The sequence below is a fragment of the Sarcophilus harrisii genome, chromosome 1 (assembly GCF_902635505.1).
Source record: "Sarcophilus harrisii chromosome 1, mSarHar1.11, whole genome shotgun sequence".
NCBI classification, from domain to species: domain Eukaryota; kingdom Metazoa; phylum Chordata; class Mammalia; order Dasyuromorphia; family Dasyuridae; genus Sarcophilus; species Sarcophilus harrisii.
Genome location: NC_045426.1, coordinates 409,583,688 through 409,609,393, shown reverse-complemented (window position 1 = coordinate 409,609,393; position 25,706 = coordinate 409,583,688). Strand labels below are relative to the sequence as shown.

Here is a 25,706-nt window from a genome sequence, read left to right as displayed (position 1 = left end):
TGACCTGAGAAAACTACAAATATTTCATTGTTATCAGATTAATGAATAGTTACTTCCTTTCCCCTTATCTTAGGGAGTCACCAAAAACACCTATTTGTCTTTACTTCTTGTAACCTTTAGGGGATGATACTCTGTAGAGGACAGACAACTGCTTCTTTCTCTATGAAAATAGCCTCATATCTCTTATTTACCTCAATTGCTCTTGTGATTCTTTTTATTCCTTTTTTTTTTCTTCTTTGTCACATCATATTCTTCTCTCCAACCCCCTGACATAGACCATGATTCCCCTCTACTCCTTCAAATCTTTTTTTCCCCTTATTATCACAAAAAAGTCTCTTTTTGTTTTTCTACTTTTCTTTTTCTTTTTTTTTTTTAACTTGTAAATAAGACTTCAATCTCCCATTCAGATAAATGTTTAGATGAAAAGGATATTCTCCTCCTTTCCCCCAACATTTGTTATGTTTTGTTTATTTGCTTTATAATGGGAGAATGAGTTGAAGTCTATGATTTCATTAATGCAGAAAATTACTGAGGAAGAAGCCAGTAATGCAGCAAATATTCTTCAGCCATTGCAATAGGTGGTTAAGTGACTTGTTCATAGTTTCATAGACAGAATGCAGGAGAGGTGGAATATGAAACCAGTTGCCTATCTGCTACAAACAGCACACTACTTCCCTAACCTATAATCCATATGCCAAGATCATCTGTAATACATTTGTGTTTTATGCTGATAGCCCATTGGGCACCTATGCTGAGTTCACAGGAAAATATAATAATACAATCCTTACAACTTGCTTATTAGTTGCTTCCACTTGAGTTGGAAAGAAATCTCTGATATCTTTGATATATTATCTTTAACAGTTAACAATAATCAACTAGCTACAGTTATGAATTTATCTTTTAAAATTTGCTTTTATTGAATTATATTGCCCAACTGGCCTACTTACTATTTCCCATAAAGGACATTCATTTCCTTCTTTTTTATTTCTTCTGGCAATTCCTCATATTTAGAATTTCTACCCCCTCTTGCCTCTTGTCTTCGAATCTTAGATTCTGTAAATCCCTTTCCTGGGCTCCTCTCACTCTCACTATCACTATCCTCTTATCACATTCTCAAATAAGTTTGGATTTCAACTGTGTGTATGTGTATATATATATACATATATATATATATATAATATTTTACAATAACTTTTATTTTACAGTAACTTATCTGTGTCCATTTTGCATAATCCTGATACAATAAATACTGGAAAACAGGGGCTACTTTATTTCACTCTTTGTATTCCTCTGTACTGCATAGTGCCTTATATAGTTAATAAATGTTTGTAGAAGAAATTTAATGAAAAGAATTACAGAGACCTGGATTCAAATTCGACTTCTGATACTCACAATCTATGTAATCATGAATGCGTGCTCTTAACATCTTTGAACCTGATCTGCAAAATAGAGAAAAATAAACCTGGTTACTATCTCAAAGAATTTTTATACTGTTCAAGTAAGATAGTGTATATAAAATCACTTGTAGAAATAAAACATTATATGTAAGTCAGTTAATGCTGTCATCATTATCATTATTATTAGGTTTCTTTTATCTGGATGTGTAATTTTTTTGAAAAATGTAATCAAACATCTTATTTGTCTTCAAGAATTTTACCTTTTTTTTTTTTTTTTTTTTGAGGGAGAAAGGGTTTAATTAATATTTCCTTGCTCTCTACTTTGATATTTAGATTCCATAAGTACTCTTCTCTGGGATGCAGATGACAACCTAATTTTTTTCACCTCTCAAACACATATATCTTTTTTTGGAGAGACAAAGCAGTTCATAAAATCAGTTTCATCAAGCTCTCAAAGTCAACAAGAAAGTTAGTATCATGGGTCACATCAAGTTTCATGCTCCCAATGAAAAATAAGAAAAAAAAAAAAAAGCAAAATAGAAATAGTTGTTGATCAACATGAATTGCAGTTAACCATCTTAAATGCTTTTTGGGGGAAAGGAGAAAAAAACAGCTAAGCATCATAATAAAAATTAAAACAATATATTTTTAAATAGCATTTTTATTTTCAAAATATATGCAAAGATAGTTTTCAACGTTCACCTTTGCATAACCTTGTATTCCATAATTATTCTTTCTTCCTTCCTCCCATTCCCTTCCTCAGACATCAAGTAATCCAATATATGTTAAATATGTACAATTCTTTTATACATATTTCTATAATTATCATACGGCACAAGAAAAATCAGATTAAAAGGAAAAAAAATGAGAAATAAAAAACAATGAAACAACAATAACAATAGGTGAAATAATATGTTGTGATCCACATTCAGTCCACACAGTTCTCTTTCTGAATTTAGATGGCTCTCTCCATCCCAGTTGGCCTGAATCACCTCACTATTGAAAAGAGCCAAGTTTGTCACAGTTGGTTATCACATAATCATGTTACTGTATGCAGTGTTGTCTTGGATCTACTTATTTTACTTATCATCAGCTAATGTAAGTTTCTGCAGTTCTTTCTGAGATCATCCTGCTGATTGTTATAAGAAACAATATTTTTTAATATTCATAGGTCATAATTATTCAGCCATTCTCCAACTGATGGGTATCCACTCAGTTTCTAGTTCCTTTCCACTATGAAAAGGCCTGCCACAAACATTTTTTTGCATCTGTGGATGCATTTCCCTTTTTTATGATCTCTTTGGGATACAGGCACAGTAGAGGCATTGCTGGATCAAAGGATATGCACAGTCTGGTAGCTCTTTGGGCAGAATTAGTTCCAAATTGTTGTCCAGAATGGTTTGCTCAATTCACAACTCCACCAACAATGTACTAGTGTCCTGGTTTTCTCATATCCCCTCCAGCATTCATCATTATCTTTTCCTGTCATCTTAGCCAATTTGAGAGGTGAGCAGTAGTATCTCAGAGTTGTTTTAATTTGAATTTCTCTGATCAAGAGTGATTTACAGTATTTTTTCATATGACTAGAAATGGCTTTCATTTTTCAAATGAAAACTGTCTGTTCATATCCTTTGACCCTTTTTAATTGGAGAATAACTTGTATTCCAATAAATTTGAGTCAATTTTCTGTATATTTTAGAAATGAGGCCTTTATCAGAATCTTTGATGTAAAGATTTTTTTTTTTCTAGTTTTCTGCTTTCCTCCTAATCTTGGCTGCATTGGCTTTGTTTGTACAAAAACATTTTTAATTTAATATAATAAAAATTATCCATTTTGTATTTCATAATGTTCTCTAATTCTTCTTTGGCCATATCTCTGATACTGTTTCCTTGTTTGTAAGATGTTGATGAGTACTCAATTTGGTATTTTGTTGGCAAATATACTGGAGTGGTTTCCCATTTCCTTTTCCAACTCACTTTATAGATTAGGTACTGAGGTAAACAGGATTAAGTGATATGCCCAGAGCCATAGGACCAGTAAGTGTATGAGATTGAATTTGAGCTCAGGATTTCTTGTCTCCAGGACCAGACCCTACTGCACCATCTATCTTCTCTTTTAAAATCAAGAGTAAAACTCATCCCTTCTAAGTTCCTTTCCAGTTCTACAGTAAATCTATGATGTTATGATTCTCTAATTACAAAACACACACACACACACAAAAATACAAAAAGAAACAAAAACAAAGATGACTGGACATCAATAACTCCTATCCCATATGCTGTTTTTCATCTCTGAAAAAAAGATTTATGAAGAAATATAATCATATTTATAATGTCCTTGATATCAATGGAAAATAACCAAGCCTTTTTAAATTGGTTCATCTTTCACAATTTAAAGGAAGCTGTCCAGAAAATATGATAGGAGTATTTATTACATGCTTTACATAAATACACATATTTTATTTTCAGTCTCTTGAAGGAACAAAAAGTGTGAGCAAGTCAAAGGACAATTCAAGATATATGTGTGATCTGGTTAGACTACAGATTACTACCAAAACTTCTGTGAAAAAAAGTTATGTAAAATATATTATTTAGGACATGGATAATTAGAAAAGCCTTATTATGCAAAAAAAGCAAGTTATCATAGATGGATAAAACAGTGACTGAACTGATTGACAAGGAATCTGAAAAGATCTAGAAGGAAATATTCAAATAAATTTTATAGGTACTTGATTGAGGAATGATTGAAAGAACATAGACTAATCCAAGATGAGAAGGTATGAGTGAGTTCTAACATACAATTTGAGAGACAATACTTATGTAGATGAGATCATGGATCTAAAGAAGTATTGGAGTATTTTAGGTGATTCAGGTCTCAACTCATTTGTACTATTTTATTCTCTAATTTCCTGGAAATTATTTATTAGATAATTTCATGTTTTAAAATTTTTCTATAATTGTGGGTTTATCTAATAATAACTTTACATCTAAAATTAAATTCTTTATTCTTTACTATTGAACTAGTTTCACATTTTAAACAATATTGGATATTGTCTTAGTCATTTTAGCTTCTTGTTGAGTAATTTTTATTTCTATTTTTCTTCTCTCTGTTTTTTTGTTAATTTGTTTATGTATGCAAATATATATTTAAATTAACCCAAATTATATATGCATATATATTTCACTATTCTACTATCTTAATGTTACATAAGTATGAATAATAGTTAAACGTGTCAAAATTATACAAAAAATCTGAAAAGATTGCCATTTTTTTATATTTACTCAACTAAGCCATCTACAATAATTACTCAAAATCATTTAACTTTTGTTTTTATATTTGTTTTTTGACAAGTTAAAGCCAAAATACCTAGTTTTTTTGTTAAAAATGATATATTTTTATTGATTATTGATTGTAGATTGTAGATAATCATCTAAATTATCTAAATGTAGATGATTTTTTTACTTGTCTCTCATATTGATACCTTTATAAAGCCATCTATTTCTTCAATTAAGTTTCATATATATATATATATATATATATATATATATGTATGTGTGTATTTATATATGTGTGTGTATATATATGCATATGCAAAAGGAGATATTTTAAATCTTAGTACAGTTGATACTTATCCACTTGGTATGTCATAAATTTTTTTGGACTAGCTACTAATATTTCTAAAACAATGTAAAATAGAAAAAATGATAGTGGACTACCTTGTTTTATGCCTGTGTTCACTGGGAATATCTCTAAATTTCATCTATTTTTAATAGAATTCTAAGTCTTAATTTCAGTTGGAGATTATAGCATAATAAAAATGTTTCTCATTCTATATATGAGTACTAAATGTGCTCTTAATATAAATTGACCATTTTATGAAAGGATTCATTTATAGCTATTGGCATGCTCTTCTAATCTGTTTTTGTGTATTAAATCTTAATTTCCATTAAGTATATCTTCTCACCTGCAAAATATATGAAAAGCCCAGTCTAAATCCTATGACTAGGTGATCACTAGCATAATTTATAATGTTACATACTGTGGATATCAAGTCTAGTGCCAGCAAACCTTCATGATTGACATTAAATTAGCTCCATACCCTTTAAAATTCCACTGACCCCATTTACTTCTCTGTGTACTCCCATAACTCTACTTGACATTAACCACCAACCATCTCTTCTCTGTAGGAAGTGGCTGATTTATTGAACGAAGGAAAAATGTTGTACTACAATAAATTAAATGGTCAGCAGAAATAGGTGTTGCAATCTAGAACAGCCTCCTCATTTAATCATAACTGTGACCTGAGAAATATAGTAGGTGATAAATCTAAATCAGCAGAAAGAATGAAATGAGTTGGCTGCAGGATACTATTTGAGCTTTTGAATTATATTGCTTTTTAACTAAAATGTAAATGTCAGGGCTTCTGCTACCTGACCATCCCCTAAGTTATACCATTAAGTACACAATTATTATCTATTTCAGATGACACTTTGTAACAGAAATACTATTTTCAGGAGAATATTTTAGTCATATCATAAGTACAGAGGTAGATTCCAAAGTTCTTTTCTCTACATTAAGTTTTCTCTTTCTAATGCTTTTGAGAGGCATAGATAAGAGAAACTAAAAAGAGTAAGTATTTATATAGCACCTAGTGTCAAGCACAGTGTTAAGCATTTTACTAATACTGTCTCATTTGATCTTCACAATAACCTTTAGAGTTAGATATATTACTATTCCCATTTTATAGTTAAATAGGAAAATAGAGATTAAGTGATTTGTCCAGGCTCACACCGCTAGTAAATATCTGAAGATGAATTAAGTCTTCCTAGGAATGTTAGGTCTTCCTAACACAAGGCCCTGTATCCCCATGCACTTCTAGCTACCCAAAACATCTAACACTTGAGAGAGTAAAATTTCCACTTTTTTGTCCATGTTAATAAAGCAGTTCAGAATTCAACTCCATCTCCCTGATTTCAAGTCCAGACTTCTCTCCACTTGCTACCTAGATGTTACCAGGCTCAATGAGAAAAGTTAAAAGAGATGGAGAAACAGAGTCAGAAACACACACACACACACACACACACACACACACATCGAGAGACAGAGAGACAGACAGAAAGACAGAGACATGAAGAGAGAACTATTTTAACCAGAGAAACAAGAAAAAAAAGGAAGGTTTTTTTTTTTCTTTTTTTTTTCCTCCTTTGGGATTGTCCATTTAAGTAAGGCCTATTAAAAAATAATGAAGCAAAAATCTAACTCAACTAACTAACAAAAACTAACTAAAAACCAAGAACTCTTGTTCCTAGACTATATGTGTAAACTTTAGCCATTTACTTTTCCTAATTATGAAATTTTCTTTCAATTTCTTCTCAGCAATTGTGGTTCTCTTCATCACTCTCAGACGCAGCAAGAAAGAACCCCTGATCATTTCAGAGGAGGATGTGAGGGAAAATGTTGTCACTTATGATGATGAAGGGGGTGGAGAGGAAGACACAGAAGCCTTCGACATCACAGCCCTGAGAAACCCATCAGCTGCTGAGGAGCTGAAATACAGAAGAGATGTTCGACCTGAAGTGATGCTTACACCCAGACACCAGCCTTCGTCCACTCTCGAGAGTATAGATGTTCAGGAATTTATTAAACAAAGACTGGCAGAGGCCGATCTTGACCCGAGTGTCCCTCCCTATGACTCTCTACAGACATACGCATATGAGGGTCATAGATCTGAAGCTGGGTCCATCAGTTCCCTGGATTCAGCAACTACACACTCAGACCAAGATTATAATTATCTTGGTGACTGGGGGCCGGAATTTAAAAAGTTAGCTGAACTCTATGGAGAATTAGAATCGGAAAGAACAAGTTAGGGATAAGCATACTTGGAATTGATTCCTGGGCAAATAGATATATAAGCGCAAATAATGGCAATGTTAATTGATGGCAATAGTGCTGGGAACTGAGCAAACCTGTGCACAGTCACTGTAGAAACAAGTGCTCTTTTCATGTGTGCAACTGGGTTCTTTGATTGGAAGTAAGTCAAATTTTGAAAATACAGAGAAAAAAAAAAAGCTATTATTCCTTGTGTATATTTTTTAAATGCTCAATAAAGTCTGTGGTATCATTTCGTTAATAATACCCTAAATAAGCCAAAAGATGACATTTTATTGCAATGTGTGTGTTTTTTTTTTCTCCCTCCTAAATCTTATTTGAAGGAAAATGAATACAAATGCTCCCAGTATCTAATGTGTTATATTTGTAGAGAGGGTGTCATGGAGTGTTCATCTAAATGGAGGTGAGCTTTGTATTTCCAATTCTCTTGGGAAGTCTAATTGAAATTTTAGTCAGCACCCTGCTGAAATGGCAGACCTCTATTCTCGTCCCATTTGGGGTTTAAATTAAATTGAATGAAATCTTTCTGAAACACCAGGAATTCCTTATGTAAAGGTGTATGCCGAGTTCCTTTTTGCCCTCCCCTCTTCTTCTCTCCATAAGAAAATGATGGAGCATGGGGATTTGCTGCCTGTACTATGTATGCAACTTCTGAGCACCAAATGTGCACTGTTGCAGAGGGTGGAGACTGTTGTCTCTGTTGCCTTTTGTCTTCTTTCTTTTTACCTTTTATTTTTCACTGGAATTTCTTTCTTCCCCTCCCCCCCCCAAATAGAATGAATGATTTAAAGTTATTGTATACTCAGCGAAGTTGAGGAGGTATGGGCAGAATGAAGGAAAAACCACAATAGAAGGAAATATTAACTTCTGCAAGTGTTTCAGTAACTCTTCCTGGATTTAGTGAGTAGTAACCAATTCTATGCTGCACACTACACTAAAAATCAAACATCATAAAAAAGTTACTATTTCAGATTAATAATTTTACTCATGAGGAAAATCAGTATAGAGAATATTGGTTTTATGTCTCATGTTCCTTAACTAGTTAGCATTTTTTTTTTTAAAGAAAACACGAATTTCTGCAATAAAGAGGAAAACATTTTAAACCGCAAAGTTAATTTTAGTTAGATCCAACTCTAATTGGTAGTCACTCATATTTTTGTTGGTGTTGTACTCTCTTCATCCCTGTGGTGCCTTCTCATATTTCAATTCCTTTCCTGTCTTTCCTTTCCAGTTTTATTTTTTCTTTTCCTTTTTGAAATATCATAAATTTAGTAAAACCAAGAAGAGGAAATAAACCTAGAAAGGTGTTTTATCTTTGTGGATTATGCAAAGACCATTCAAATTCATATAAGTGATTAAGTTACTCCATATAAAACAAAGATATTTAATGAGATAAGTGACATTTGGTCTTCATAATATTTACTAATTAGTTGTCAGAGCTTCCTGAAGTTGTAAGGGACCTGAAGGATACCAACTAAATAACTCTCAATTCCTTTCCAACTATATAGGGTGGGGGTCTGTTCAAAAGGGGTAATGATCAATAATACCAAAGCTTCTCCCGTACTCTTGATCTATAAAATAATTTATATTCCACACAAGTTTGTTAAGACAAATAAATGTAGGATTGGATTGATTTTTTTTTTTTTTTTTTTTTTTTTTTTTTTTTGGTGCAGGGAAGAGGGAGGAAAAGAAGAGATTTAAGTAATAGTGATGTAAATATTATGAGATTAAAACAACAAAAGTATAGTTTAAGTTTGAAACTTGCTGACTTCTAAGATCTTTTTCAGATCCAGAAGATTCTGATTTTTAATATTTCAAGAGTATAAAATTGGATTTCTTTATCATATTCTATCAAGTCTATCCCATATTCTATCATTTATCTGATCAGATTATGCCCTGTCCTATATTCTCCTGCTTCCCATTAAACATTTAGATATGAAAAACCATAAGTATGACAAAGATACGAAATACATAGCAACAATATATAACACCTAGAATATAATGAGATAACGAATATGTTTTCTTATGGCTGTCACATATTAGAAGCTCCTCATTGGAGTTATTGAAATATTGTGCTAACAAAATATTTTGATTAATTATTCAAGTTCTACAAAATCTCCCTGGCAAATTCTACATACATGTACACACACACCCCCAACCCCCCCTTCCCCACTATCCCAAACTACCCACCCCAATCTATAAGCAAACTTGTATTATGTTGGAAAGGGCCTTGGTCTTGGAGTTAAAAGATCTGGGCTCAGTGCTCTTTTATTAATGTCATGTGGCCTTGGGCAAGCCTCAGTTTCCTCAGTTTGAGCCTCAGTTTCCTCATCTGCAAAATGGGGATAATAATACCTATTCTGCCTACCTCACAGGGTTGTTGTGAGGATGAAATAATATACAAAAGTGCTTGGAATTGTAAAGCACTATTAAAATATGAGGTATTATTATGTTTATATTTGGTCAGAGCAGTTGTCTACTTCTGATTGGTCCATGATGCTTCCACATACTCACACAAACTCATGCACACATATATATGCGTATATATGTGTATATATATATACTCATATATGTGATTATATTTTTAACATAAAATATATATTCGTGGGACAACATCATGAAACAATCAGGAGTGGGGAGTTGTTGTTAACTAAAAATATATATTAAATCATTACATGTAAGCCTTCTCCTACCTAAGGTGACTTCTTTTGAACTCCTTGTGTTTTCTTCAAATTGTTTCAAAGCCTAGTTGGCATGGTCTGTCAGTATATATTCTTTGGCAATGGGGAAAGGTAAGCATTTCAAAATAGTGGGAGAAACTTTTGTAAATCCACCAAATAAGCATAAGCTATAAAGGAAGTATTTTTCCCCCTTGGCTATTTTTATGGATTACAATCAAGTATCCCAATAAAACAATACATATTGATCAGCTTTCTGATTCTACCCTTGTGCAAACTCTTGGACTTAGCATTTTTTTTAACTGCCCTATGCTATTATATATTAAAATTTTGAAGTTTGGAACAAGGTATACAATTGAATAATTCTTGATTTATGTTTCAAGACTGAGGAATAAAATGTAATTTAGTTTTTTGCACTGTCTTAGGTTTCCAGGTGTTGCTTTATCATTGTGTTTTACTGTGTAAAGTTCACTCAAACAAGAAATACAATTACTTTGGGGAATAGTCTAATGGTGCACATGCTCCGATTATGCTAATGTTGCTTTTTACACACACCTTGATAAGAAGACTTCCCCTTTGGGAATGACTCTATGTATTCATGTTATAATCCTTCACATATGTCCTGATACCAGAGTGCCAAGTTTTGAAAACTATGTGGAAGAAAGATCATTCAGAGTTTTGTTTTGTTTTGTTTTTCACAAGTCACATTTTCAAATATTGTGAATTTTGAGTCAAGAAGTAACATAAATGCTCTGTCTACAAACATTAATATATTTCATTCTTTCTGACAAATAACTAGAACACTCTAATGGTTTCATAGGCCAAACAAATATTTCTAGTATGATCTTCTACTTCCATTTTGTTTTAAGAAAATTTTATAATGACTAATCGTTTTTGAGCCCCAGACATTACAAAAGATATTTAGAGAGGAAATGAACTTTCCATTGTCATGAACTATTATAATCTGTTAATTACATTAATGGAAATATTAAAAATAATACAGTTGTTATCAATGAATCCCTTTACCCAAGACATTTCTTAAGAATTTCTTAATACCCCGACATTTTTTATTATTTCTTGTCCATTAGGAAAATTCTAATATTCCTTATTCTTCAGAGAATTCTGATATATGTCCACAAGATGATAATTAACTGATATAAATTTTTCTTAGTTGCTCATGGTAAAAAGCCAGCAAAAGGATTAATGAAACATATTTTCATATGACCCATGTACACAAACATTATGTTTTAGGCATAGATTGGCACTTATGTGAATTCATCTAACCACTGTCCCTATGCTTCAGTTTGACTTTGTGGGTCTAAATGAAATATTTGTTGGATTGATCTACTTTTATACTAAACATAAAGTCTAATCTGACTATGTAATAAAACTATTACATATGTGAAGTACTGCTGAAGACAGAATCTTTTGAATCAGAAAAAAAAAATCTTACCTAAGGTGCTGCTTATGGAATTTTGTTTAATACAAAATGTTTTTATTTCCTATAACAATTTAAATTAAATCAGGCAGATTATTTAAAAAAATACTAGAGAAAAGAGTTCAGGCCTTGTGCTTCACTACTTACCTTGATATGTTTAAAGGATAGATCATTACCTAATAGGGTGCCATTTCCAGAATTGAATTAGAGTTCCTCCAGGTTAGTAATATAGCCTTTGTAAAGTAAATTGTACATTATTATACAATGATGCTGTCATTAAAAGTGAAGAAATATGTTTAATTAGTATTTTAATGGTTTAAGATAAAAGTAAAAAATTAAATCACATAAATATAACCAATTTATTTAACATCATCAAGTTAGCATACAGCATAAAAGAGATAGTACCTTTTTATTTAGCATTTTTTGACATTCTATCCTTGGACCTTTTATCTCTTTGTCCTATTTACCTTAATAAGATTCTACAACACCTCTATAAAGCTGACCTCCAAATAGTCTTTAGCTCTGACCTTTTTTCTGATCTAAAGAACTAAATCTCCAGATGTCATAGGATATTTGCTCATGGCTATTCCATGGGTTGAACAAACTTCATAAATCTAAATCCATACTTATTATTCTTACTCTGAAACTTGATGCTCCTTCTGACTTTTGTGTCTACTTGTGGTCATTTTCCATCTCTACCTTTTTAAAAAGTTGGAAGAGGAAAAAAAAACAACTAATTAAGCACCTTCTTTGCTTTATCAATATTATGTCTCTTGATCCTTATAACAAGCCTCAAAGTTAGTTATTATACTATGATGCCATTTTTGCAGATGAGAAAATTGAGGCAGATAATGGTTAAGTGACATTGCCTAGTAACACAGCCTGAGAAGATTATGAACTCACGGGGAAAGAACTCTATTCTGTTATCTTTGACTCTTTTCTTTACTTCTCATGTCCAAACAGTTACCAAGTTTGATAAATAGTACCTCAGCAATATTTTTGCCTCTATTCCATTTTTACTAATCCAGTGGTTTTTAATCAAGGGTCCACATACAACTTTGGGGTTCAATGAGAGATTTTAAAGTGGTGTGGTAAAGATATGAATTTATAAAAAAAAAGAATGACTTTTATTATAATTGTTTTCCTTTGAAATCTTAAGAATTTTTATGCATTTGAAGTATTTTCAAAAGGGATTCATGATATAAAAAAAGATTAAGAGCCTATAGTATCATTTGTGCTATTTTAGTATAGACCTTCATTAATAGCTACCTAAAAAACAAACAAATACAAATTCCCTAGTTGTTAGAGCTATTTAAAAGAGGAAAGAGCTGAACAAAGAGATTTTCTCTCAGCAGAAGTCTCCAAGGAAAGCCTGGTTGATGATTTGATGCATATTTTGTAAAGAGGATTTTGTCTAGGAATGGGTGGTTGTGGTTGATGACCTCTGATATCCCTTCCAACTATAATATTCTGTAATTTTGATTCATTCTTTCTTTTCCTCTCAATTGACTAGTGATGATGAATAGGGATGCCAATGCCAATGCTGTAGAACTTGAACACAATTTTTCTCCTTAAATATAATTGAACAATGTATGAGGAATGTGCATAAAGTGAATGCTAAGCATTTAGACTTAACCTCCCCAATGCTTTGAAAAGTTGTTCAGAGTCCAGGAAAACATTATAACTGAAATACTTCCAACACACAAAAGAGATTTCACACTATAAAATTTATTTGTTCTTGAAAATACCTTTCATGGTGGTTTTAGAAAGATTTCTCCAAATCCCTTGTCTAGAATCTAGCATTTGGTAGCTCCTTTTAGACACTAACTAAAAAAAAAAAAAAAATAGGAGAAATCTACTGAGGAATGGAAACATCTTAAACCTTTTACAGAGAAAACCATTTGGTCTATTTTTATAGGAAAAATCATAAATTTGGGACTGACTTTCATTGGTTCAACATATTTCTACTTCATTTAGTGAAGACACCCACCCAAGGTAGTCTTTAGCAGTTCAATAGAACAACCACTGGCTGGCCTGGAAACAGTGCCAAAGAAGCATCTATGTTCAAAGTTAAAATTAATATCAGGTGGAGATTGCTTTTAGACCCCTTAGTGGGTTGATAATATTTAGTTGAGTTACTTGGCTTTCATTTTCCAGGATATAGCAAATCTCAGAACAACCCCTTGGTGTAATAGGGTTTAAAACATAAGCTATTTTATATTCTTTAAGATTAAATGTAAACTAATAAGGAAGCATAAAATATAGGGGGAAAAAAATCTCCCATAGAAGTTAAATTCGTTCAAAATAGTTAAGACTTAGAACTTTATATATCCCACATTAAAAAATAATCCAATTCATATAGGATAAAAATTAAGATTGGACCTGAAAGAATAGAATTATTGTGCTGCATTCTGCTTTTCCCCCTATGCCTCCAAGTAGCTTTCCCCCCCCCAAAAGTTTTTAAAATGGTATTTTGTGATATGAAATAGGGGAGGCTCAGCTAATGTGGCAATATAACTATTTAATATTGCTAAATTTTACTTTAATAAATGCATAGGTCAGAAATAAAACACTTTTTAAATAATTATAATTTTTTATTGACAGAACATATGCATGAGTAATTTTTTACAGCATTATCCCTTGCACTCACTTCTGTTCCAACTTTTCTCTTTCCTCCCTCCATCCCCTCCCCCAGATGGCAAGCAGCCCTATACATGTTAAAAATGTCACAATATATCCTAGGTACAATATGTGTGTACAGAACCGAACAGTTCTCTTTTTGCACAGGAAGAATTGGATTCAGAAGGTAAAAATAACCCGGGAAGAAACACAAGATGCAAACAGTTTACATTCATTTCCCAATGTTCTTTCTTTGGGTGTAGCTGCTTCTGTTCTTCCTTGATCAATTGAAACTGAGTTAGATCTTCTCTTTGTCAAAGAAATCCACTTCCATCAGAAGACATCCTCATACAGTATTCTTGTTGAAGTATATAATGATCTCCTGGTTCTGCTCATTTCACTCAGCATCAGTTCATGTAAGTCTCTCCAAGCATCTCTGTATTCATCCTGCTGGTCAAGAAATAAAACACTTTTAATAGAAGTATTCTTTAAAAAAAAAAAAAAAAAAAAAAAAAAAAAAAAAAAAAAAAAAAAAAAAAAAAAAAAAAAGCAAACAAAAAGGAGTATTTCATTAGATGATGGGTTACTGTATTCATTCACTTGCCATGTTTACTAGTATAAAAAAACTTTACTGTATACACAAAAGAAACATCAGGCCCTATTATAGGACTTAAAAAAAAACTCACCTTCATAAAAGTAAGCTAAATATTGATATGCAAGAACTTTTGAAATTATCATATCCAGTGCATATATTGTTCTTTCTTGGTTTTGAAGTTTGGTAGGTAGGGATATCTCAACTGTCAAAGAAGATTTTATCTAGATATCAGTAATACCAGTCAGAAGGGAAGAGCTATGGTTATAGCAATTAATGTGAGTAGCTTGAACACAGTAACTTCAGCTTAACACAGAATTTATTTATTTTGTATATCACTTGCATCCTCTAGAATTGGCAAAGGGACATTAGGACTGCCTGGGTCATAGAAAGGAAATCTTTCTAAAAGATGAGCATTGGGAAATGTCATGGGAACAAGGCTGGCAAGAGGCTTATAAAGTAAGAGATATGTTTTTTACCAAGTTTTGAAATGTAGAAAAAAGAGTCAAAGTGGAGCTAAAAATTCAACTCTACTTGTTAGATTATAAGCATTTCATTTTTTCATCTATAAAGATTTAATTGTTAAATCTTGCAAAGAAATAGAACACAAGAGCCATAGCAAGGTAGATAAGCTTCAAGAATATGATTGCCAACAGTTAGCTCTATCTGTATCTTAATAAAATTTAATCTAAAACATCTACTAGGTACAAAAAGGAGGCACAAACATAAGGAACAAGCGCTTGTCCTCAGGGATCTTATATTCTCCTGGGATGAAAACCTTTCTACCTGGCTAGATTGATCACTGGAAGTAAATACAAATATATTCATAAGCACAAAATCTCTTAAACCAAAGCCTGGCAAGACAATCAGCTATTTTCTTTCCTACAATCTAGAAATATTGTACAATGTCAATTCAAAGACATTAGGATATCTATGTTAACAACTGTATAATATAATTTGTCCATTAGTGTTCATTAGGAAAATATTTTTAAATGAAGACTCATTTATTTCACAGCTGAATGAATAGGCCAACTCTGAAAAAATATTTGACTTCTTAAATCCCTGGGTTGTTAGAATTTTCCTGTTTCCCACAGTTGCTTTTTTCTCTCTTTTACCTTCCTTTCTTTCTCTTTCCTTTTGTCCCTTTCTAGCTCTCTTTCACTTACCCCACTTTGAAAATTTTAGAAAAGCACTTTGAAATTCCATGTAGTATGAATTCATCTATCTCATAGATTTTCAATCAAGAATGTCTTGACTTTCTGAAGCAGTAAGTAAGTGATTATCATGTTGTTTTTATGGTTTTGGTCTTCCACACATACTTTCCTTCTCTCAATTATCTCACTTTAACTGATCCTATTTTCTGGTCTTCTTTTTCAAAAGTAATGCAAGAAAAATTGCATTTAGAATTTTAAAAAAATGTGTTGTTTCATTTTACTCATGTAATTGGATCCCATATCTCTTTGAATATGCATAGGTATACATATACACAAACAGAAATATATATACATATATATATATATTTATAGATTCCTATCTTGAAACAGAAGTTGCATAATCATTTTTATTTTCTTATTTTCCAAATATAGTAAAAGAAAAAGGACTTTTAATATACACATAGCCTTAGTCCCAGCTTCAAAGAAAACAAACAGCCCTAATGATGAACTTGCAAATTGACTTTCTTTTGACTATAATCTTTAGTAAGGATTTACAAATTACAAAGTTGTTTTTTTTTTTCCCTTATGATATCTCTCCATTTAAAGCATACATCAGAAAGACCATTATAGGAAGATTGTTCTTAACCAATATTCTGTAAATTAGAAGCATTTTAGTTGTGTTATATTATTATGTTCTACACATATAGAGCAATGCTTATTGACCAAATGCTATTCTATTCATGCTCAGAAAGCATAGCACTAATAAACTTGCATCAATTAAAAGATCAAGTTAATGGTATTATTGAATTTACCTGATAATGCTCTAATCTTTTGTAGGTTGAGACATAATTTCTATCTGTTTCATCTTTGTAGACAGATAAAATTCCTGCCCCCAGTTAGTATTTTGTAATTTTTATTTTGTTTTGTTTTACATTTTCATTGGGGTGAAATAAAGTCTATCCTAAATCTATTCCATTGTGTTATCTTGATTGTTTAAATAGGCATTGTTTAAATTGTTTACATATGAGAATTATTTTTACTCATATTTTTGGCATCCTAAACAAGATTTACTTGAGATTTCCAGAGGCAACTTTAGGTAGGAGCAAATGAATAACATTGGCATTCCCAATGGTATATTGGGTGGAAGCAAAATGAGTCAAAGAAAATAATTTGGTAAAACATGTTGAATTGTCCCTATCTTAAATTCAATATTTATAAGACTAGAATTTGGAGATAGGGCCATAGATAAGAGCTAGGAAAAGACTTTGGATATTATCTCACATAAAGCTTTAAATTTACAAATGAAAAAGTGCAAGCAGAGTCCATACTGTTAGAGACAAGACTAGGAATAAAATTCTGCCCTCCTAACTCTGATTTCAGAATATTGAGCTAAAGAAGAGTCAGCAATAGATTGAGGGAACTAGCTCCTGGATGTGCCCATTCAATAACTTTTTCTCTCAGATTCCTCATCTGAAAAATTCATATCTTATCTTTCCTATTTATTATATATAGTTCTTAGGCAACCTGATAAGAGATACTTTGGTCTAGAAGTAATCTAGTATCATAGATTTAAAGCTAGAAAGCATTTAAAGTTCATTAAGTTCAACATCCTTAGTTTGTGGAGGAAAAAGTCAAGGTTCATTAATGCCAAATGATTTTCCAAAACTAGTAAGTACCTGAGTTAGTTAATGAACTTGAAACTTCCTGATTCCAAATTCAACATTCTTTCCACTATAACATCTAGTTGCCTAAAATCTTAAGTGAACTTTTGCTCACTATAGTTTAAAGAGAACTTAAATAGAAATGAGTGTCTAAATGCACTCATGTAGAGGTAAGATATCTATGGTCAGCTTTACATGAAGATATCAGTTGAAGAATAGTTTCTCTAACTTTAGATTAAAATAGCAATTTCTCTTCCAGTTAAGAAAATGTTCAGTGTAATATCCATCTAGGAGAATCAACAAATGACAAATTAATTATATGACCTTGAGAAATCCTTCATTGTATACCAGTTCTCATTTGGAAAATTAGGTTAATAACACTTAATTCCTGTTTACTTCAGTTTCCTCAAATATAAAGTGATGATATGGCATCTACCTTACAGGACTATGAGGAAGTGTTTAGCATGATAACTAACACAAAATAGCTATAAAAGTGCTTATTTGCTTTCTATTTGATCACTTGAACAGAAAACCTCCCTCAGAGGACTACTATAAGGGATATAAATTATAATGTATTATAAAAATGAATCATTAATATTTCAATTAAATAATCATTTATGTTCTTCATACTGAGAATCCAATTATTATCTATATTTGGAGGAATTTATCTCCTGCTGTGTTTTTTTTCCCCTTTAGTCAATACTGATAAGACTGAGCAAAATTGACAATTATCATAGATTCATTTAAAAGAAATCCAAACAATATTCCTAAGGTCAAAATGCTTTTAAAATATTTCAAGATCTTTTAAGAGAGCTTATATAAAATAAAACTTATCTAAGGATTCTACTCATTAGGAATTGTTTATTTAAAGGGCCTATGCCTGTATAGTTAGTTCAGAAGATAGATATCTGGGCCTGGAGTCAGGAAGAATCATTTTTGTGACTTTAAATCAGGTTTCAGACATTTACTAGCTGCATGGCCTTAAGGAAATCACATAAGTCTGTTTGCCTTGGTTTTCCCAACTGTAAATTGGATGTGTTGAAGAAAAAATGGCAAATCACTATAGTTTCTTTGTCAAAATCCCAAATATGTTACAAAGAGTCACACAAAAAAGAACAACAAATCCATCCATGCCATACCTATTGCTCAAAAGAAGAAGTAAGTAAATGTAGCCAACAACAGAATTGTTGATTACTGTTTCGGGTTTTGTCTTTTCACTTACAGCTCTTAGAATAGTGCCGTATCCATATTGGGTGCCTAATAAGTAAGTGATTACCAAATTGGATTATATTATATTGGAGTGGTTCCAGAACCTTACATTTAAGGCTTAAACAAAGGCTAATTCTCCATTTCTCCCAACTATCCAAGTATGTTTTGGACCCAGTTTCCTTCTCATCAGTCTGTAATTCTTATTCCTCAAATGGGAAATTTGATTCAATCAATCAATAAATATTGAACATCTTTTCCATGAAGAGAACTGCTAGTACTTGAGGACTTTTGTTAAGACTCATCCCCTGCCCTCTTGGAATTTACAGTTCAATAGGAGAATAAATACAAACAAAGGTATCTATAATATACACAAATACATGACAAATTCATTAGAGGGGCTCAAAAAGTTGGTTTTGAACTTAAAGGAGTGAGTTGCAGGGATATAATATGAGAAGGGAACAAAAATTTATATTTTCCTAAAATTTCTTCTTTATTCCAAGGCTTTCTATTCCTGTTTATGATTTTACTATGCTCTTAATCATCTAGACTTACAGTCTTGGTCTGGATTCTCCTATTGCATTCAGCCTCAGATATATACTGTGTGGCCCATTTCCACTTTCACAACATTGGTCATATACAATTCCTTTCTCTTCACTCAGTCACAAACCTTTTGCACGTTCCTATGAGCTCATGTATGGTCTTTTGTAATAGCTTTCTGGCTGTCTTTCCTGCTTTAAGCCCCTTCCTTCTTTAATATGTCTTCTAATCAACTTCCAAATTGATCTTCCTAAAGTAAAGATCTGGACAGTACTCTGCCCCACTCAATAAACTTCAGAGGCTCTCTATTACCCAGCATCAGACATCTTATCTTTTCTTTATATTTAAAAGTTTTGACAACTTGGTCCCTTTTTACCTTTCTAGTCTTCTTGTACTGTGCTCCTCTTGATATATTTTATACTTCAGCAACACCTATATTCTTGTTCCTCACACTTGACATTTCATCTCCTGATTCTTCATGGTTTCACATTCTTTTGATGATTTCCTTTGTATCTGGGATGTTCTTTTTCATCAACTCTATTCAATTTCTTCCCTAGATCCCTTAAAGAATAAGCTCAAATTTCACTTTCTTCAAGATATCTTTCCAGTCCTTCAAATATTTTCCTTCTTTGATTCACTACCATTTATAGCATAAATATCTTGTGTGTAATTGTCTACATGTTTTTGTACAGTTTAAATGAGAGTTACTTGAAGGAAGGTTCTTAGTTTTTGCTTTTTTGTAAACAACTAGCACTTTGCACAATGCTTGGCAAATAATAAGTTCATGATAATTGCTTGTTGATTAGCTGATTGACATTTGAATTTAGCATTAAAATACTGGGAGGAATTCCTCAGACAAAAAGGGAGGAAAGAAATCATGGCACAAAGAAGAGTGTACTTTTTTATGAAAGTCCGTTCATTGTAGACTCCAGACTGAACCTAAGCTGAGAGCCACAAGTTTGGGACAGGATAATTATGCTTTCATTAGAATCCAGGTCTTTTCCTTCCTAATGCAATTATCTTTCATAGATATAAAGGAAAATTGGATTCTAAAAGCATACATACAAAAAGAACTATTAGGATAGGGGGAAAAAAATCAATGTTCTATATTAACCCAGTCATTTTATTAAAAAGTGCTTCTGCATGAAACCATTGATGCTTTTTGATTTTTTGCTGCTGCCATTGTGATAGCTTCATTTTTTTTTTCTTTCAGGGCTTGTCATTAAAGACTCAAGTGACACTTGCACCATTGTTACTATCTAGAAGCATTTAAAAGAGCATTTAAAAACAAAAGGTCCACTGAATAGCAGTGCTATGCCAGTACTATATTCATTTTTTTCATGTTTGATCTTGAAGCTACTGCAGACAAAGGTTCAAAAGGGGATATCCCTGACATCTGTGAGGCTTCAAACTCTGCCTGTCATATGTCCAAATGCTTTTTAAAGCAAAGCAAGACTAATGGTATCTGAAACTCAATGTCTGGATTTTATTGAGTCAGCCGAGTGTGAGGCCTAATTCATTATTTTACCATTTCATGTACTTGACTAGATGGCATCCTCCCCCTAACAGATGCAGGCAGATGGAATTGAGGGTCAATAGCCTGTCTTGTCCTTAATGACGGATTAACACCACACATACATTGGTATCTCTCTAACACCTTGTATTCATTTAATGGCTTGTCTTAAACCTAACTTAGTATTCTTTTCATTTAAAGAAAGTGTCCTAGATTTGTATTTCAAAAACCTGGGCTTGGATTTGAGCTATACTATTAATGACCTTAGACAAATTATTTAATTTTAATATCTTTTTGGACACTTTATTCATCTCTATGTAGAATCTGGATTTCCAGAAAAGTTGAAGATATTCTAAATCTACATCGAAATTTATACCAATAGCACCAAAACCCAATTGATCTACTTTTTCTACATTTCTTTTTCCTAAAGTGTTTCTGGCAGGAAGCCTTAAAGCAAAGACATTTATTAAGATAAAAATATATAGCATAACAAAATCATAAGCATGACAAACATAGTAATGGAATATTCTCTTTATAAATCTGTAGAAGATCTCCCCTAAAAAGACACACCATTGGGCAGAAGAGAGACACATAAGGCTTTTACATTTAGGATTACATGTTCAGGGAACATTAGTGACCAGACCAGGGCACACTACAAGTCTGTTGATAATTTTCTGAGTATATCATTATATATCCCTGATGTGGATATTCATCACTGAGTCTGAAATTGCTTATGTTCTCCTTTGGCACAACTTTATAGCACAACTGCTGTAGCCTTCTAATGAATCAGGAGAGTTAAAGCTATAATGTGTTTTGCCTGTTTGTTTATCACTCAGAGGATAAACTTCAACCTTTTGAAAATATCCAATCTATTGTCAATCTCCTTGTCTTCTAGATTTCTAAGGAGCCTTCTTTCCTCCAACATTGTCCCAGGAACAAGCATATACTTATTACCTCACACCTTGACTATGGTAATAGCCTGCTAGTTGGTCTAGCCTCAATTCTGTCCCTTCTCCATTCCATCTTCTATTTACCTATTGCATTTAATTTCCTAGAATTCATTTCTTTTTTTTTTTTAATACACCCTTGCTTTTATTGTGTACAATGTATTTCTAGTTCTGTTTGTTTTACTCAACATCAGTTCATATAATTCTTTTTTTTTAATAATTATAACTTTTTATTGATAGAACCCATGCCTGTGTAATTTTTTACATTATCCCTTGTACTCACTTCTGTTCTGACTTTTCCCTTCCTTCCTTCCACCCCCTCCCCCAGATGGCAATCAGTCCTATACATGTTAAATATGTCACACTATATCCTAGATACAATATATGTGTGCAGAACCAAACAGTTCTCTTGTTGCACAGGAAGAATTGGATTCAGAAGGTAAAAATAACCCAGGAAGAAAAACAAAACTGCAAACAGTTTGCATTCATTTCCCAATGTTCTTTCTTTGGGTGTAGCTGCTTCTGTCATCACTGATCAATTGAAACTGAATTAGATCTTCTCTTTGTTGAAGAAACCCACTTCCATCAGAATACATCCCCTCATACAACAACATATCGTTATTGAAGTATATAATGATCTCTTGGTTCTGCTCATTTCACTTAGCATCAGTTCATGTAAGTCTCTCCAAGCCTCTTTGTATTCATCCTGCTGGTCATTTCTTACAGAACAATAATATTCCATAAATTCATATACCACAATTTACTCAGCCATTCTCCAATTGATGGGCATCCATTTATTTTCCAGTTTCTAGATACTACAAACAGGGCTGCCACAAACATTTTGGCACATACAGGTCCCTTTCCCTAGAATTCATTTCTCATAAAATTATTCATTCACTAAGGAAGGAAGGAAAGAAGGAAGGAAGGAAGGAAGGAAGGAAGGAAGGAAGGAAGGAAGGAAGGAAGGAAGGAAGGAAGGGGAGAAAGAGAGAGAGAGAGAAGGAGGGAGGGAGGGAGAAAGGAATTTATATTGTATATATCTCGTTTTTATGTAGTTGTACTTAACATCTGACACATATTAGATGAATGACTAACTACTCACCTGTCCAACTAAAAATAATGATCAACTGATTTCTCTCCACAATAACAAGTCTGTCAGTTCACAATTCTCTGACTCAAGTTTAGGACTTTTTCCCTCTTCCTAATTTATTTACAGTCAGTTCCTCATTGTTGACCTGCATTCCTCCCTCAAGCCATTTTTGGAGGTTATATTCCAAAAAAATGCAAAAGGCTGTGTCTGTCTGAGCCACCTCTATTCCCCTGTGTTCCCCAGTTTCTCTGGAACTACCCTACAAATAATGAGATTATAATGGCTAAGTAAAGATATAGAAAGCCTATTAGACTTCTCTAAACCTTTGTTCTAATTTCCTGACTTTGTCATGCAAATGTGGCCAGCAACAAATGCCCCAGGATTTAAGTGACTCTTCATGTAAAATGAGAGGTATAGATGATTTAAGACCTCTTTCAATCTTAAATCATGTAAAACCTTTATTGAGTGTTTAATATGAGTATACTATTCTCCTGGGCCATGAGAAGAATTTTAAAAAGCATTGAAGCTGCAATCTCTGCACAGGTGGAATTTATGATATTAATAGAGAGACAAGAAATATATACATTAAAAAGTTATGACACAAATAGTTATATAATTGAATAAGAAATTAATGGTAAGAGAGTAAATGCTATAGGTTTATCCAAGAGGAAAGATTCTCTGAAAACTGTAGTCATCAGGAAGGCTTGATGAAGCTAATATTTAAATAAGGAGGGGAAAATGGAAAAGGACATATAGATGGAAGAATTAACCACCACCACTGATGAGGTCTAGATTTGGACAGAGGCTCGTTGGCATGCCAGGCGTTAGACTGGCATGTTTGGAACCTCTGCAAAGAGAGGACTCCAGCTTGACTCTTTTATAATGAGAGATTCAACTAGAGGGGTGGGGACTGGGACAGCCCAAATTGGGTCAGAACCAGGTTGGGGGCTAGACAGGTCCGTATCTTGTATTGGAATTCAAAGGAATACTTTTGACCAGGATTTGTGAATCAAAGATCCTAGCTTCCTGAATTGATAAATCAATCTGAAAGGACTAGTTTCTTAAAGGGACTACAATCTGCATCAACCACAACAAAAAATAACCAAAAAAAAACCCCAAAACATAGAAGGGAATGAAAATGGTGCTTTCCAAAAATAAAAAGGGAACTCTCTTTTTTTCCCCCTCCCTCTCTCCCTCCTTTCTTACTTCCTTTCTTCCTTCCTTTTGAGTGAAATATATTGAAAGTCTCCTAGAAACAGTTTATTAAAATAATTAAAGTCTGAGAGCCCCAGTTTCCATTTCTCAGAAATAAAATTACTAATCCCTTTACAATAATGCTAATGTCAGACCTTGAAAAATGCTGTTGTGAGGACCATATTCTTGTAAGATCTTTGGGAAAGTACCTTGCAGGAAGGCCACAAACTTCCTTATTCCCTGAGCAAGACCTTGCAGGAAGTCCACAAGCTTCCTTATTCCCTACAGACAAAGACCTAGCCAATGAAATTAGAAGTCAATAGGAACAGAGTAAGTTAGGGAAGTACTGTGGTTTTTGATTATAAAAGATTGCTGACAGTGATTGATAGGCAGCCTCCTCACTGAGTTTCCCCTTTAGATTCAGTGCTGGACACCTGCTTATGGAGATTCTAAATAAAGAAACTTTCTGTTAGTACCTAGAGACGCCTCTGAGTAGTCAATTTGAGTGAGGGTTCTCGTCCCACATACTTCCTTCCTTCCTCACTTCCTCCCTCCTTCCTTCCCAAGAAAATGTACAAAATATTCGTGATAGAATAGCCGCTACACACAGTATATATTTAGTTTGTCTATAGCCACTAAAATTTTGAGTCAGAAAAATAATACTGTATGAAAGATTGTCAGATATAAACAGTGAGAGAAGGAAGGGAGAAAGGGAGAGAAAGAAGAGGGGAAGAAGGAAGAAAGATAAGAAAGGGGAAAGGGAATGAGAGGGAAGGAAGGAGAGAGGAAAAAAAGAAGGAATAAAAAGAGGAATACATTTAACATTGAATATATTGTCTTTTGCCTCCTCTCAGAAGATATCAATAGATAAATGTGATTTATATAAAAAGTTTTTGCTATTACTACTCTGTGAATCTGTTGGTTGTCAAAGACAACTTTGTTAGATGTTATAGAAATGGTTTTCTTATGGGAACTTTAGATATATATTGCTATTCTTGAAGAAGGCTTACAGAAAGATGTGGTGGGGAAATGAAAGAAAATCAGGTGAGCACAAAGTTCAATAAACCAGGATTAGAGAGAATATTTTAAATGTTTATGAGCAAAGTATCGAGGAAGGGATATAGAAAGACTTTGCTATATTTTATCCTGGCAGTATTATGAAAGAAATAAATACTAGCTAAAGGGCACAACAATATTCACAAGTTAAATGAAGTCCAGAAAAATACAATTATATTTAGGAGTTGAACTTGTGTATTTTCAGCAACAACAGCCACCTTTGTTGAGAGAAGGGAAAAAATATTTTTAAATAGGAAGGTGTGAAGGAAGTACATTGTAAGAGTAAAGAATGTCTTCTATACATGCAAAGAGAAGGTTAAAAAATGGATCTGCTAGATCCCAATTAATGCAAAATAAGGAATCCAATGAAGATGTTTAATGTATTTGAATTTGCATTGTTCAAAGTTATAATTATGCAAAATGTGGTAATTACTTCTAGTGTAATGGAAATATGAATTTGAATAACATAACCACTTTATAGATTTCATTATTTTCACTAACTGGGATCTAGCTTCATCAAGTTTGGAGCATGACTGGTAGTCCAATAGTCCAGTTTACCTGAAACATCGAGTTCATGGAATTTTACTCGTGTTTAGTGTTCCTATTGTTTGTTTTATTTTCATTTTTGTTTTTTTGTAAAACAAAACAACCAAACTCAACCAAACCAAATCAAAAAAACACAAAACACAAAACATTCAAACCTGTGTCTTGGGGAAAGTATTTTGGATAGA

The 25,706-nt window shown here is 32.7% G+C and overlaps 1 protein-coding gene across 1 annotated transcript in view; it reads left to right on the top strand.

Annotated features, from left to right (window-relative positions):
* CDH18 (cadherin 18) overlaps positions 1 to 7,538 on the top strand; it is a 425,120-nt gene extending 417,582 nt beyond the window's left edge. Inside the window, exon 11 of the mRNA XM_003759639.2 lies at positions 6,775 to 7,538. Within this exon, the coding sequence (XP_003759687.1) occupies positions 6,775 to 7,265 (491 nt within the window). The 3' untranslated portion in view covers positions 7,266 to 7,538. The remainder of the gene's footprint in view (positions 1 to 6,774) is intronic.
* The last annotated feature ends 18,168 nt before the right edge of the window (positions 7,539 to 25,706 follow it).